The 15,249-nt window shown below is 35.6% G+C and overlaps 1 protein-coding gene across 11 annotated transcripts in view; it reads right to left on the bottom strand.

Moving 5' to 3' along the window:
• ST7 (suppression of tumorigenicity 7) overlaps nucleotides 1–15,249 on the bottom strand; it is a 222,700-nt gene that overhangs the window by 33,659 nt on the left and 173,792 nt on the right. For 10 of the 11 annotated variants that reach the window (XM_054692582.1, XM_054692580.1, XM_054692590.1 and 7 more), the window contains 2 exons: nucleotides 3,472–3,544; nucleotides 1,886–1,988 (listed from right to left, as the gene is read on the bottom strand). In XM_054692582.1, coding sequence (XP_054548557.1) covers nucleotides 1,886–1,988; nucleotides 3,472–3,544 — 176 coding nt within the window. Of the gene's footprint in view, nucleotides 1–1,885; nucleotides 1,989–2,556; nucleotides 2,693–3,471; nucleotides 3,545–15,249 lie in introns of those variants that run through there. The other variant, XM_054692589.1, reaches the window with a different exon arrangement.

Genomic DNA, 15,249 nt, shown 5'->3' with positions numbered 1-15,249 from the left:
AGGAAGTAGAGGAAAATTACATAGTTCAAAAATAGAAGAATTCTATTTTGTAAGTAAAATATTGATTGACTGAGTCAAATTCATCCATAGTGGTCTAAAACTACTTCTTATGACGTTTAATACTCTGCTAGAGGCTCAACCAATCATTTAAGACAATTATAATAGATTTGAAGAACAGATTCAATCAAAACATCTAGTGAACAAATATTGTACCAGTTTTCTATCTTGTGCTCAAAGATAATAAGGCTTTGGTTAGTACAACTAGAAAAGTTAAGGGCTAGTTCCCAGACTTGAGGGACCTCCAACAATTCAAATATCAACAATTTTAATAATTTACAAGCATACGGTATTTGAGTATTTTCAAAGAAGTTTATATTATCTCAGCTAATCATGGAAGATTGGCAATGTTTATATTTCTATCTTCATTTGAAGAATAAGGGAAAACATTGAGATGGTAAGCCCACGATCTAATGGTTAAAATGATATTCTATTTATACATCTCTATAAACAAATGATAAAGCTAAAACCTGAATCCAAGTTTCAATCCCAGAATCTAAGACTCTATTGCCTAAAAGTAAATCTAAAAGAGCTTTACTTATGCTTATAGAATAGTTCTGAAGTTAGAGAATGACATTCAATAAATACTAATTGATGACTTAAGCTTACTATAATTCAGGATATATATATATATATTTGAATGAACATTTTAATTTAATAAAAATGTATTAAATAGGAGATAAATTTTATACTATCCCATACAATACATAAGTCTACAAATGTTATGTTGGTTATTATCCACTAGAGATAAATAGATCCTGGATAAATACATCCTTCTGCAAATGTGGTATTGTGCACCACTCTTCAATCATGTTTTGGGAAAAGATGACCATGACCTGAGTAAGAGTTCAGGAATGATATTAGACCACTTATATCTATCACTCTGGATGTCAACAAAACAAAATTGGTAATTCTATGTATGCCTTTACCCACACACACCAAATCAAACAACAACAAAACATTCCTTTTGTTGCAGTACTGAAACAAAACAAATAAATAGCTTTCCTTCGTCATTTTTTACCAAAGAAAGTCTTTATCAGGCATTTTGCCAAGGAAACTATGTCTTGTATCTGATGTAAACTGTTGGAGCAGTTGCTTAGAGGTGCTGCATAATATCAGGAAACTGAAAGTGGCCCTCAGCAATGTGTCTATCACACAGCAGAAACTCAAATACAGGTAAGCGATCAATATGTGTTCATTTTATGAATAAATATTATTTGACTCCCTTAAAATCAAATTCAGAAAAAAATAGTTAAGTTGGTCAGTATTTTGGCCAATATAAGTTGGACAGTAAGATGAATATTTCTTACTAGACCTATTAAAATGGCATTCACAAATCAAAAGGAAAAATACTACTTTGAGATTTTTCCTATTACATTCTTACCAATACAGATCAACTATCACCTAATTATATAGAATGTCACATTACTCAGTTTTTTTTTTTTATCAATTTTATTCATCATTCATTTCCCAAGTTGGGTCTAAGTAAGACTACAACTGGTCAGAAATTCCTATCAAATGCATCAAAGCTCTTGGGATCTCCATATTTGGCCAATTTCAGTCTTCTATCTGACCTGGCCTGTCTAAGCTGGTTCTATCAATTTACCCTGATTATATGAAGTCTGAAAATTGGCCCCAAAGCCCCTTAAATGTAGCTTTTGCTTAAAAAAAAAAATAAGGCTAAAGACCATAGACTGTATAGGGCCTTAACATTCATTGGTTCCAATTCAATTTTTTATAACTGGGTGTATTCAAGACATGACATTGTGGTCACTGAACACTTTCTCTGCTATCATAACGAGTTCCTGTGGGGATTCCACAGACTCACTTTTGGCACGTGAGGATTGAATTCCACAGCTCTATGAATGGCCTCTACAGCATTCATCTCTGCTGTGCTCAGCCCCCGCCGAGATGCAGCCTCGGGAGAGAATCTGAAAAGCAGAAAGACAAACACCGTCCAGTTGGGACCACTGCTTGGGCATCAACCCAGAGAGGCATCTGCACATCAAGGGCCCATAAAACCACAGCGAGTCAATGGCATGAGCTCTCCAGACCTCCGCTATGCAGAACCTCTGAGTGACCCCTCAGACCGAGGCCAACAAAAAACCCAGCAGAAGCAGAAAGCGTGCTTGCATCTAATCACGGCAGGAATTAAATTCAGCTGTAAGTCTCTCTGTCTAAATAGCTAATCTAAATTTTCTACAAGGTACCTGCTTAGGTCAGGATTGGGGATAGGGCTAGTGAGGGCAGAGAGTGTAGGAAAAAGAGAAAACTAGGTTACAGAAGAGCGCACTTGGTTAAAAACAGAACTGGGGAAAATTTTAAAGGAGGCTCCCAACCCAAAGTCAGTGCTGCGATGGAGGGTTAAGTCGTTGCAGCTTCAGCAGCAGGAGAGCCTGCTTGGGGCCGTTCCGGCAGGGGGGTGTGCATGCCCAAACTGTGGGCGAGACACCTGCCCAAGTGAATGAAAAAAACCAGACCATGCAATCTCTTTCTCACCTCACACCCAGGGCTAACTCCAGAGCTGTGCTTGGCAGGCAGACACCACAGGGGAAGCTGTGACAACCCTGGCCCTGCCCTCCCAAGCTGGAGTCGCTGTGTAGGGAGAAAAGATGTTGCAGTAGGTACTGGCGATCTACAGGATAAAAAAGAATGAAAGAAAATTACTTCGGTCTCGAAGTGCACACACACTTAACAGCAAACCTATCTGACATAGCAGAGGCCGTTTTCTTTTCCTTCTATCTGCTTCTCAAGGCTATAGAGGGATTGTATCGGGGAAGTGTCAGTGTTTATGAACTCAAAAACAGTTAAGCCATCTATCCGCTTTCACCTGCCAGTCATCTTGGCTGTTTATGAACATTCTCTATGACATAGTCACCTGCCTGATTAATGAGCAGATGTCCCACTGAGATGGCCACTCAAAGGACCCTGGCTGGGAGTTAGTTTGGAATTGATGAGGCAAAGAAAGGGAGTTGACATTCCCTCTGCCATGTTACATGTCTTTTATGGCTACTACCCAGTCTCGGACTGCTAGAGGAAGAAGAATATGCAAAAAATGAACAAGAGGAAGGCATTTATGTACGTCCCAAGCAGGTCTTTTGATATGTACTGTCTGACAAAAAAAAAAAAAAAGAAAAGAAAGAAAAAGAAAAAGGAAAAGAAAAAAAGTCACCTCAGAGGCAAGGAATTTCGCATAAATCTCTTTTTAGGGAAACATAAACTCTTACAATACCTGGGGAAATACATTCTCTCCTTCTAGTAGTGAAAGAAAAGATCAGCAGATTTTGGAAAATGCATGCTCATAAGCAGGGGTCTCACAGACTAAGAGAAACTTCCAGAGAAAGCCCTCAGAGGCGACACATCTCTTTAAGTCAGGTCAGGCATTTAGTACAGCACAAGTTATTATTCACTTACTTGTCAGAGACAGCTCTTGCTTTGAGCAAGGCAGCTGTGTAGCATATTGTTGCCGACTTTGGTAAGCTTATATCTGTTAAAGAAAAAGAAAGGAGGAACTTTTGTAAATTTGCAGAAACAAAGAGCAATAATTTTAAACACAGTAGTATTTTAATCATGTAAGGCTAATAAAGCAAAAATTAAGACTACTTTAATGTAATACAGTACATAGTGATTCCTATGTATCAGGGTGATATGTCAAACTAAGGGTAATTCATTTTGTGAATAATTCACATTTTAAATCCAGTAGACTGACTTCAGCCATTGCCTATTTTAAAATATTAATTTTCACATATTTAGTTTATTTAAGCAGAGAATAGCTGTAAGTATATAAATGTAAATATTACATAAGTAATATTTATTTGACATTATGAAAGGCAAGAACTTCTTTGTCACTTATAAAATTTTCAACATTAACATATGAAATACTAATATGAGAAAAAAATATACCTGGTTGATTTTTAAATAATTGTTAATTGTAAATAAATGTATTTAATAAGTTATTATTTCACAGTCAAACTTAAACCAGATTTCCTTTGCATTAAATTTCAATAAGTTCATATTCATTTTTTGTTAAAAAATGTAAGACATATATTATCTCTATAACATATATGAGATCTTTACAGATATACATTTATTTTAAATGATATCTAGGAAATCTTTAGAAAACTCTGCAATTTTTGTCATTCAAACCTATGACAAATTCCTTTTCATATAAAGCCTAATTTGTTACCCAGAAAAATAGTTCCTTTCAGTTTGTATACAAATTTTCAGATGGAGGACTAGGGGTGGTTAACATTCATATAATGAGTTTACAGGGAAATAAAAGTACTGGGAGCAACTGAAAATAGATAAACTCTAAGAATTCAGTCCCTGTAAAGGGAAATTTTGTTTTTAAATTACCATTCTATTTCTTACCAAAATTGTATTTAACACTCAACAAAATTTATACAATGACATAGAAATTACCTTCTTAATTCACAGCAGATAAAACTGTGCTATTCCCAAGTGCTGTAAAATTCACCCTGAATTAGAATAACTCAATATCTAAATGCCAGCTTCTTGGCAGAGCTTGCTTCAACTTAGAATTATGTCACAGTACGAAAGAAAGAAAAGTCCTATAATTAGCCAATAGACAACAGAAGAATGTAATTTAAAAAAAAGAAAACTCATCTCTCATCCAATAACAAGTATTTACCATCAATCCCAGCAGAAGAAAATTCTCTTTAACATAAATTTCAATTACACTGATAAAATATGAATCATTATGGAAAATACTAACACAGAATTGAAAGGGATGAAGGTCTTTGTAACCCTGGTCGTATAAATGATATTCAAATAAAATTTGCCACCATATACATAATACAGAATAGTATGCCTATCACTAAGAAGAAAAATATAAAAGAAGGTTGAGCACGCATGGATTTGTTTTGTTGCTTTTCCAATATCTGAACATTCAACTGCTTCCCAGTGTGGGATCGGAATCCAGGAATCAAATACTTTGTTGGCTAGAGTCCACGCATTGATTATTGCTGGAAGATTAAAAACTGCAGATAACATATGTTTTACTTAGAAGTTCATACCTTTTTGTTAAAGTTGAGACATTTAATTTAAAGTTTATCCAACTCTTGTTTCCAATCTTCCTGGGGTGGTCTGTGTTCCTTCTGTGTCAACTTAGCACCTTTCTGTGACATGGGGGAGGGGAGCAACGAAAAGTGCTAAAAAGGAGTTGAGGCTACAATTAAAGGTCCTCATTTTTTCAAGGTGGCAGCACAAGTTAGAGTTCACTTGATAAACTAAAAAAAGTCTGTTGTTAAGAATTTAGTTTCTCAGGGGGGTGGGAATTGTACGGGGACTATAAACAAGATGAAAATGCATACATTGTGCAAAAATGAAATATGATGTAAAAAATATATAAAATTTTAAAAAATAATGAAAAATAAAAATAAAAGCTATGTTTTCAACTCAAAAAAAAAAAAAGAATTTAGTTTCTCAATGAAAAAGATCAGATTGCGTTTTGATGGTTACATACCTAATCAAGAAAACAGACACACTCACCCAGTTGAAAATGCAAAAAAAGAAACATTTGAGGTGTTTCAACAGAAGCCTAGGGATGCCTAATCAAAGGTGATCTTTAATTTGATACTATGTCCCCTTATGCCCAGACAAGATATTCACAACTAGAAAAACACAACAAAAGTCAACAACATTATGAATACTATGTAGTAAATTTTCCCCATTTAAGAAAGTTTCAACTCTATTTCTTTCTTGTATGTAAAGATGGCGGTATGTGTGATTAAATATTTTTTAATCAGTACCAAACAGGGAAGGCGTATACTTATCTCCATGATGAAACCCCACTCCCATTCCCCGTTAGTGGCATGTTCACTCCACTTGTTGTCTTTTTACTTCAGTTAATTATGTTCTCACTGCCTAACAAAAATTTTTAAAAATCAGAAAATTCTTACAAAAATTGTTTAGATATTCTCAGTTTTCCTTTTTAATTCTATCAAAACAGTTTTATCTCTATTGGTCATGGCAATTTGTCTCTAAGAAGTGGTGAACCACTCTAAAGAAAGTGATCCTAAATTTTCCTTCAGATAAAGCATCTGCTCAAATAAAGTATATTGCTCAAATAAGGTTTTTGCTTACAACATATCTTTTAAATGATACTTAATCATTAGCAATGAAAATTAAAAACTTTAACCACCAAGTGATTTCATTTCTAAGACTTTATTCTAAGCTAGGTAATCACACCTATATATGAACACTTAGCTCAAGGATGGTGATGATCACACTGTTTCTAATGGTGGAAAAACGAAAACGGCCTAAATGTTCAATTGCAAGAGAATTGGATAAGGTGTTGGACATTCTCCAGGTGCAATGCTATGTAGTCATTAAATAGTGTGGGAGAAGAGTAGTGACCTGGACAAATGTTGTATTGTTGTGTACACATCAATAAGTAAAACAAATTTCTATGATTCCATATATTTTAAAAGCACTTATAGATAGAGATAAAAAGATTAGAGTTATATATAAAAATAGCAATAGTATTTATTTCTGGGTGGCGGGATTCTAGGCAGTATTTTCCTATTCTTTATCTGTATTTTCAGAGCCTCCTGTTATATACACATACTAAGTGAATTTTTAAAGGGTAGCAATGATGTTATATGGAAGAATTATGTTCTACAAATTGGCTGAAGCAAGTTCACAGGCAAAAACCTACCTTGGGAGAACAAGACACACACAGCACTGACAGACAAAAGTAGAATTTAAATGAAGAGATATCAGCCTGCATATCTACCAGATATAAAGTTGAGTCTTGAACAACATATATCTACCAGATATAAAGTTGAGTCTTGGGCTTCAATGGCACTGGTCTATACAGAAGGGTTTTTTTTTTTTTTCCCTATCTACCACTTGCACATTCACAGATTCAACCAATGGCAGGTGCCATGGTTGGTTGGTTGAATGTATGGATGCAAACCCATGTATATTAAGGCACTAGAGCATTCCATGGTCTTTGGTATTGGAGGAGTGGGAGGAAATCCAGTTCCTCAAGGAAACAAAGAGATAACTGTAGCTAAGTTGAGTTTTAGAGGAGTAAAAAGTCATATGTGGATTTTCCAGCAGGGATGAGGGGCTTGGCCTCTCTAACCCCCCAGTTGTTCAAGGATCAACTATACTTACACATCTTTATGAAAATTAGTTCCTTTTGCAGTATGCCTGTTACAGGGCAGTCACCCCATTAATAATTGTCTAACATCTAAATCAAAGGCAAGAGCTATATGCTCACTTTTACAAAAGACCATATACCCTATCTTTAAAGGAAAATTACTTATTATGGGCTGTTTGCTCCATGAGCATGACTTTTTCCATTTCCTAAAAGACAGGAAGGGGAGGACTGAGACTTGTGTTTTGTTGCCTATCATAATTTTGAAGTAATTATAGATTCATAGGAAATTGTGAAAATAGTATATAAAGTTGTATGAATGCTTTCCCTAGTTCCTCCCATGGCAATGGCGACATCTTAGATAAGTATAGTGCAACATCAAGAAATTGACAATGCTACAGTACTATTAAGTCAACTGCAGACCTTGCTTAGTTTTCACACACATTTGTCTGTGTGTGTGTAGATCCTTGCAATTTTATCACATGGTTAGATTAATGTAACTACCACCACCATCAAGATACACAACTTTTTCATCACTACAATGAATACTTTTGTGCTACCCCTTTAGATTTATATATTCCCCACTCAAATCTGTCCCCTTTGACCACTAATCTGTTCTCTATCTCTATAATTTTGTCTGTCTACTATGATTTTACACTTTTATCACTGAGAATAAAATGAATACAATGATAAGTGGAATAAAGTGGCTAATAGCAGTGATGAAAATAGTACAGATGTTTTGAACAAGAAATAAGAAATCAGCTGCTTTCCAAACTGCTTGTAATTTATTCAGAAATTTTACTTTGAGGGACTTTCAAAATCATTCTAAGTTTGATTTTGTACAAGCAGAATCTAAGTATAAAGTATTTTTCTGTCTTTAGTAAGCGGCATGTAGCTACTATTATTACCAGAAAGTCCCCTTAAGAATTAGAATCCAAGAAGGAAATAAAAGGAAATAACGAGACATCACATCATTCCATTACTCATTGCAGAAATAGTGAATACTAAAAAACTTAAGCAAAATTGAACTGTTGGTATTAGTTTAATTTTCCATCTACTTCTTTGCCATCTTTTATTTCATACAGGTTCTTTTCTGAAAGGGAAAGGACTTTCCCAAGCATCTTAGGCATGCAAAATCAAATTGCCATGAAAATCTTTCATTAAAATCTCCAATCTTGAGGTTGGCACAAATGGAATCATAAAGTGTCTGGCTTATTTCACTCAGCATAATCTTTCTCAGATTTATCCATGTTGTAGCATGGGTTAATGATTCATTCTTTTCTATTGCTGAGTAGTATTTCATTGTGTGGATACACCACAATATGTTAATATATTTGCTAATGGCTATTTGGATAGTTTTCCAATTTGGGGTGATTAGGAATAAAGTTGTGACCATTTTAGAGTAAACTTTAAAAAAAAAAAGATTCTAAGTTGAAGGGCAGTTTTACTGGCTGAGATGGCTCAGACCAAAGGTGGTCTGAGATGATGGAAAGTTCTATGATCACCAGGAGAGAACAATGGTGCATACCTAAGTGAAGTCATCCAGCTCTACACTTAAGACTTGTGCATGTAGTATGTACTCTTATCTCAATAAAAAAGATTTTACAAAACCAAACCTATAATCCTGTGCCACCTAAAGATGTTTTTCTCACTTTAATCTAGGCTTCATAGTATTTTACTTGCCCTTTATCATTCTGGCCCCCTCCAGATGATGAAAAATTATTTACTAGTTTTGTCTTCTATGTATCAAAATAGAATCTGCTTATTTTACAAGTCATCCTTTCAAATATTATGATGGATAAAATGTCTCCTCTAAACCTAAACTTTTCAAGAATAAATACTTCCCATTCCTAACTGTCATATTCTTCAGAATGTCTCACTTATTTTTGTTAATGAGTTGTGGCTGATTGCATGAGAATTACAGGCAGAAACAATCATTTAAATCCCTGAGAGCTGACCATCCAGAGCTCAAGATCAATGTGCAGTTTGAGGAGCAGCGCCCACTACACCTTTCTGAATATCCCACTAGGGTGGTCCTAGTGTAGAGCAGCTGGGACTCCTCATTTGTTCCTATGATTGTATAGTCAACAAAATCCCCAGATCCTTTTCAAGTTGATTTTAGCTAAAGTCAGGTCTTTTCTCTTAAATCACAAAGGTTTTTGAACCTACACGCAGAGATTTCACTCCATTAAATTTTAAATCTTAAAGCAAAATTTAAACCATTAAATCTTAATCACTTCTGTGCATCCATCCAGCCTATCAGTCATCTTCTCACTCACATTACCATCCACAGCTCTGTTTCACACAATTCATAAGCATGTCTTCCTCCTCCATGTGATCATTATTATCATCAAAATTAATGATCACATTGAGGGCTTAATAAGTGTCAGGCGTTAGAATGTTAATCACATACACATTGTTCTATTTAATCCTCAGAGCAATCCCATAGGATAGGCCCTGCTGTTAGCCGTGTTTTATATGGAAAGTAAGGAATAGAATGGTTAAGAAATATGCCATTACCATTTAGTTAGAACATATATGAGCTGTGCTCAGAGAAAATGATTTTTAACTGCACTATGCTATCCATAGCATTTGATTTTTTTTAAAGATACTGACTACAGCAATGATCAGGGAGAAAATCAGGAATGGATTCTAGAGATCACCCTAAGTTTTTAATGGTCTGCAAAAAATATGTGTAACTGTTCATTAATTAGGTATTATGGCCATGTTGTTCCATATTATCTAAACATACAGCATTAAAAACATCAAATATTTTCTTTAAATAATGATATATATATATATATTCCTATATTCCTTTTAATTCAGGAACATGGGGGAAAGGCCATTTACATGAATGAGACATTTTAAAACTGTGGCATAGACTACAAATATTTTTATATCCACAATGTTCTTATTTGCATTGACTTTCTTAGTAAATCCATGTTGGATCACAATCACCTTTCTCTCCTAAGTATTTATTCTTAGAAGTGACATATTTACTGAAATTCTACCAAAAAAAGAACCAGAAGTATTGAGGGGAAATAGAAAACAGAGATGGATCAATGTATGTATTTATCATAATATTAGCACATTACTTTCTTCTCCAAACAGTACCACTACAAGGTAGATTAAAGGATTGAATAACAGCACAGGACTGTGAAGCCCATCCATCAAGAATCTTTTACTTTATTTTACATTTGTAGAAATATAGGCTCAGAGAAGCTACATGATACACTTAAAAGCTGCCTAACTAGTTAGTGAGAACTGGTCTTGTAATACAGCCTTGTCACCATCCCATACTGCTAATACAGTTCTTTTACTTTGCTTATCTTCTCTTATAGTTTCTCATCATTTTGTTTACAAAATTCTTTCGCAATTAGAGTCTCAAGACTTTTTCTTCCTCTGGACAAAGAGTTGCACTGAACACTTGCTTACAGGAGTGTATCTCACTTGTATATATTTATTTAGCTACTTGTCATTCTGATCTTTTCATATATTTCGATAATGTGTGTTTCCTTTACATCCTTTTCTACTGGTAGTAGCTATAACCTCATCTTTTTTAATCTCCCATCCGACTTGAAGCATTTTCCACTTGAAAAAAATTTTTTGTATCTCCAATGTCAAACAATGTCAGCATAAAGTCAGTTATTTATTAAGTGTCCATTTTGGGGGTTTATATTTATCTTTCCTCTGAATTAAAAAAATGTGTTATTTTGGAGTTTTCAGTATTTGTTTTTAGATTCAAGAAATATGTTTATGTCTACTGTTTCTTTTACTGTTATGATCTGCAAGATAACATGTTCTCCTCTTGAGGTTCTTTCTTGTTGGTAAGAATTAAACTGAGTTATTAATTACTCTCTGACTTCATCTGCTTTTGTAGGAATTGAAGTGCCAGCAAAGCAAGAATTTATCACGTGTTTTGTTTTTACCAAATGAGACTTGTTACAGATCTCCACATGCAGTAATTTAAACCATGTACTCCACTGTTTCCAAAATTGCAACTCATAGAAGAAGTGGGCACTCTACCTGTCCCCACATTTTACTTCTTTTTCCCTCCTCCTCTAATAGTTATAATTCAGCAGAAGTAGGTAGTTGTTGCTGGTTATATGAACCCCGGCAGGCTCTCACTGTGTCATAGTTATATTTCCCTGAAAGACAGATTATCTACGGGTTATGCTGGGTCTACATAGACCTCAATTTCCTGTAGTTAAGAGATCACCAGAAAGGAAATGAAATTAAATGGTTAGAGTTTATAATAGGAAGTTTTGATTATTCAGCAAACAAAGTTTCTACAATTCCTATTTGTTGTTTAAAGAAGGAAAAACAAACGCTAATAACTCTTTTATACTAATTGGCTGGAAAACCTAGCAAATGTGTTCATGAAGGACAGAATTCTGCTTTATCACAGTGTCTGAAATCACCTTACTAGGCCTCTTCAATATCATTTCACTCCTTCATGTCTCAGTGCTTTTGCAATGTGTTCAGCTCTCACTCAAGTCAAAAAAAAAAAGAGCAGAATATCAATCTGTTACGCCACTCTCCTCACTTTGCATACAGATCAAAGCCCATCCTTTGCTGATATTGCCTCCAGGTCACCCCATGGTCTTAAGAATAAAATCCAAGGTAGATCCAAGCTTAACCTGGTCCCACAATAACTCATTCCATCTTCAACTCTTCACTGCAGCCTTCCTCCATCCTTCCGCTCTGGGATACATGGGTTTCTCCATACGAGCTGTGTCACTCTTACCCCAGACCTTTTGAGATGCAATCTTTACCTCTGACATTTTCACTATCTAGCTCAGTTTTGACCCTATCTCGAAGTGGAAGGCTCCTCTCACTCCCTCCATTGGGTGAGGTACCCTTTCCATCTTGGGTTAAAAATTTGTTGTGGTCTTTATACTTTATAGCAACTGTCTGGTGTCTTATTCCCTCTCTTACTAGCATGGTTTTTGGGGCAGTAAAAGCTGTGTTTCTTCAGTACTTTGTACCTGTAACACAAAACCATGTCTGAAACATAGTAGGTGGTCAGCATTTGCTGGATAAAATCGCAAATTACTTGGTATTATCTTTCTTTAATATACAAACATTTACATCAAATTTAGCTTCTGTGAGCTAAAGGTGATCAATGTTCATTAAGTTTTTTAAGTGGGAATCAGAAACCTGTTATTTCTCAACACACATACTGCATTTAGCTTTGTTTATGGTGTTCCATTAGAATGCATGAAATTGTACTGGTGGACTAAAAGTAGATGTGTATAAAAGCTGTGGAATAAAAAAGTTGGGGGAGGAAGCAAAAAAGCAGGAGGGAAAGCTGAAACAAGGTTAAAGAAACGTAGAATTTTGGGCCAGTAATAAGGAAAGCAAAGCATACCTCTTCTGGCTTCCAAGGACCCTGAATGGGAATGATGCCGCCGAAAGAAAAGGTCATCTTAGGGAGAATGACTGAAGTTTTCAAAAGTCATAAATGGCTCATAATAGCAAACTTGCAATTCAGTGCAGTAATCTTGGGAGGAATTTATGTTATTATGAATAAAACTGTCAATTTGATGTGTCTTGGAAAACCCATGGGGCAAAACTTTAGATAGGAAAGAACATTTTTTTCAGTGATAATCTTTTTGACCTAATTTCCTTCTGTTTATCCACAACAATGAGATGTAATTTAAAAAAGATCATTGTCATTCCTATGCCTGGTTAGGTCAACTTCATATCTATAATTTTAAAACAGTTTTTTCAAGGGTAGCAGTCAGCAGATAACTAAGTCCCAGTGCTCATCACAAGTGAGGACACCACGTCCTAGGGCATCTCCACCTAACAAGTCATTCATTCACCACAGATGTTCTGAATTTCTACCCTAGTACATAAGCGTCTGAGGAAAGGACACAGGGCTTGTCTCAAAGGGTTTCTTTCTCTGCACTACCCACAGTGTGTTTCAAACATTCACTGAACACTGATTCATTCCCCCTCTTCTCTCTGTGGGATTTTAAAAAACATCTTTCTCCACTAGACTGAAAACTTCTTGGTGACAATGACTAGATCATGTTCATCTCTGCATCTGAAGGCACCTAAAAGTCAGTAGCTTTTATATGAGTCTGATAGATACTTGCTGGATTAACTTGAAAAAATTAACCTAATTACTCTCTATAATCGCTTAAAGATTAGTGCATAGCAAGATCCTTTTCTAAGTCAGGCAAGATATTGAGAGACTCAAAGCTTGAATTAATTCAACATGTGCAGCCAGGACTGACCATCCAAACAAACAAATATAAACAAAAAAGCCCATTTCTCCTTTCTAATCTGTTTGTAGACGTCAATGTGTTGTTACCGTCCCCTTATATGATGCTACCTTATGTGGCTGTCATTAATAAAGATTTACTCCTATATACAATATGATACAAAGAAAACAACATATATGCAGAATTTTGTCCTCAGATTTTTTTTTTTGGGGGGGGAGGGAGGTCTGGATAGTGTGAGGTCTTTTCTGTCCCACTTTCAAAAAGGCAAACCAAAAAGTCAACCAAAGGGGAAAACTTCACCAAGGAAAAAACAAGGACTGATATACCAGAACCTCAAAAAAATGTACCACTTGGAAGTTCAATGACTCAATCAGGAAATACTATAGGACCTTAATAATTTGAGGGGCTGGTGAAGGTGCAGACAATGCAAATTCAACTACACCTCTACCTTTATCTTATGCTACAAAGCCAAACATCAGATGTTATTTGAAACTCTGGGAATGGATTACTCCAGAAGGTCTGTGTCAGAGGGCCCTTCTGTGGCTGGTTCTCTGAAGCCAAACATTGTAGTTTATGTGATGGTGATGGCCAACTGGTAAGGGATGTTACCTTGGTAAATTATGATAACTGGACAATGAGGGTTACTATAGCCAACATAAATTTATAGGGTCTGTTGATGTGACAACTACGTGAAGTATGGATGTACACTTTCACAACAGGTCTTCCATCATCAGAGACAGAAATTTCTCATGTATATAATCCTCATTAAAATGGTATCTATTATCAGAACTCCTGCTCATTGCATACACAGTATTATTCACTGACAGTCCATCATTTTGTAACCTTCAAAGTCTAATTGTCTTGGCAGATCTACTTCTTAGTTTCCAAGTCAGCAGGGCATCCAGTGCAAAGCTCTACAGGGCCGTCACTTCTCTGTGACTGTGCTTAGGGGCCTGAAGCCAAGGCTTGTGGTATCAGTGCTGATAATTATTTGCTTCTTTGTGCAATAAAGTGATTCATTTGCTCATCTTTTACAGAAGGATTGTCCTCAGCACATTCTTGGTACCCTTGGTCTTCTTCATAAGAGCCAGGCCAGGGAAGGGAGCTGTACTAGGCTTAGAGTCTATTACTAAAACAGACCTGCTTTTTTAATTTCAAACCTACTTCTCGATTGCAGCCTAATTTTTTTTTCGAATGCAGCTTAATTTTGTAGTGGATATATATCAGAAGCAGTTTGTTCCTGTAGCATCAAGATTCACAGTTATATAGTTGACTGAAAAGTACCATTTTGAAGGTCTAGACAGCCTATACCTGACCACCTGAAGTGCTCTGAGTACAGATTCTCCTCACTGGTCCTTCTGGCATCTCGAAACCCTCTAATTCTTAATAACTCTTTAAAAGTAAGTGGGAAACTGCCTAGCTAAAGGAAATGGCATCCAGTGACCATTTTAAAAGAACTGTGATAATAATAGAGTAATTTGTGCTAGTCATCATAAGGCCTCTGACAATGAACCAGGTTCCAAAAGTTTTACTTCAAACTACACTCTGACTGCAAAACTCTATCAGCAAAAAGCTTATTCCCTGAATAGTCTCAACATAGCGTGATTCTCTAATGCTTTCTTCAGAACTTCTGTTTTCAATCTGAGTTGAAACTATTTCTCCCAATATGTCCTGTTCTTAAAAATGTACCCTCTGCACATTACCAGATGACAGATAATAATGCTAATTTAGGAGAGGCACGATGGCATCAGTAAAAATAGTCTTGATAGAGTTGTTACATTTATATTAGCATTCATGATTATAAAAAAGACCAGCTGTCCCACACGGGGAAGT

This window comes from Talpa occidentalis, unplaced genomic scaffold (genome assembly GCF_014898055.3).
Source record: "Talpa occidentalis isolate TD23 unplaced genomic scaffold, MPIMG_talOcc4v2.1, whole genome shotgun sequence".
NCBI classification, from domain to species: Eukaryota; Metazoa; Chordata; class Mammalia; order Eulipotyphla; family Talpidae; genus Talpa; species Talpa occidentalis.
This window is presented reverse-complemented; position numbering and strand designations above follow the sequence as displayed.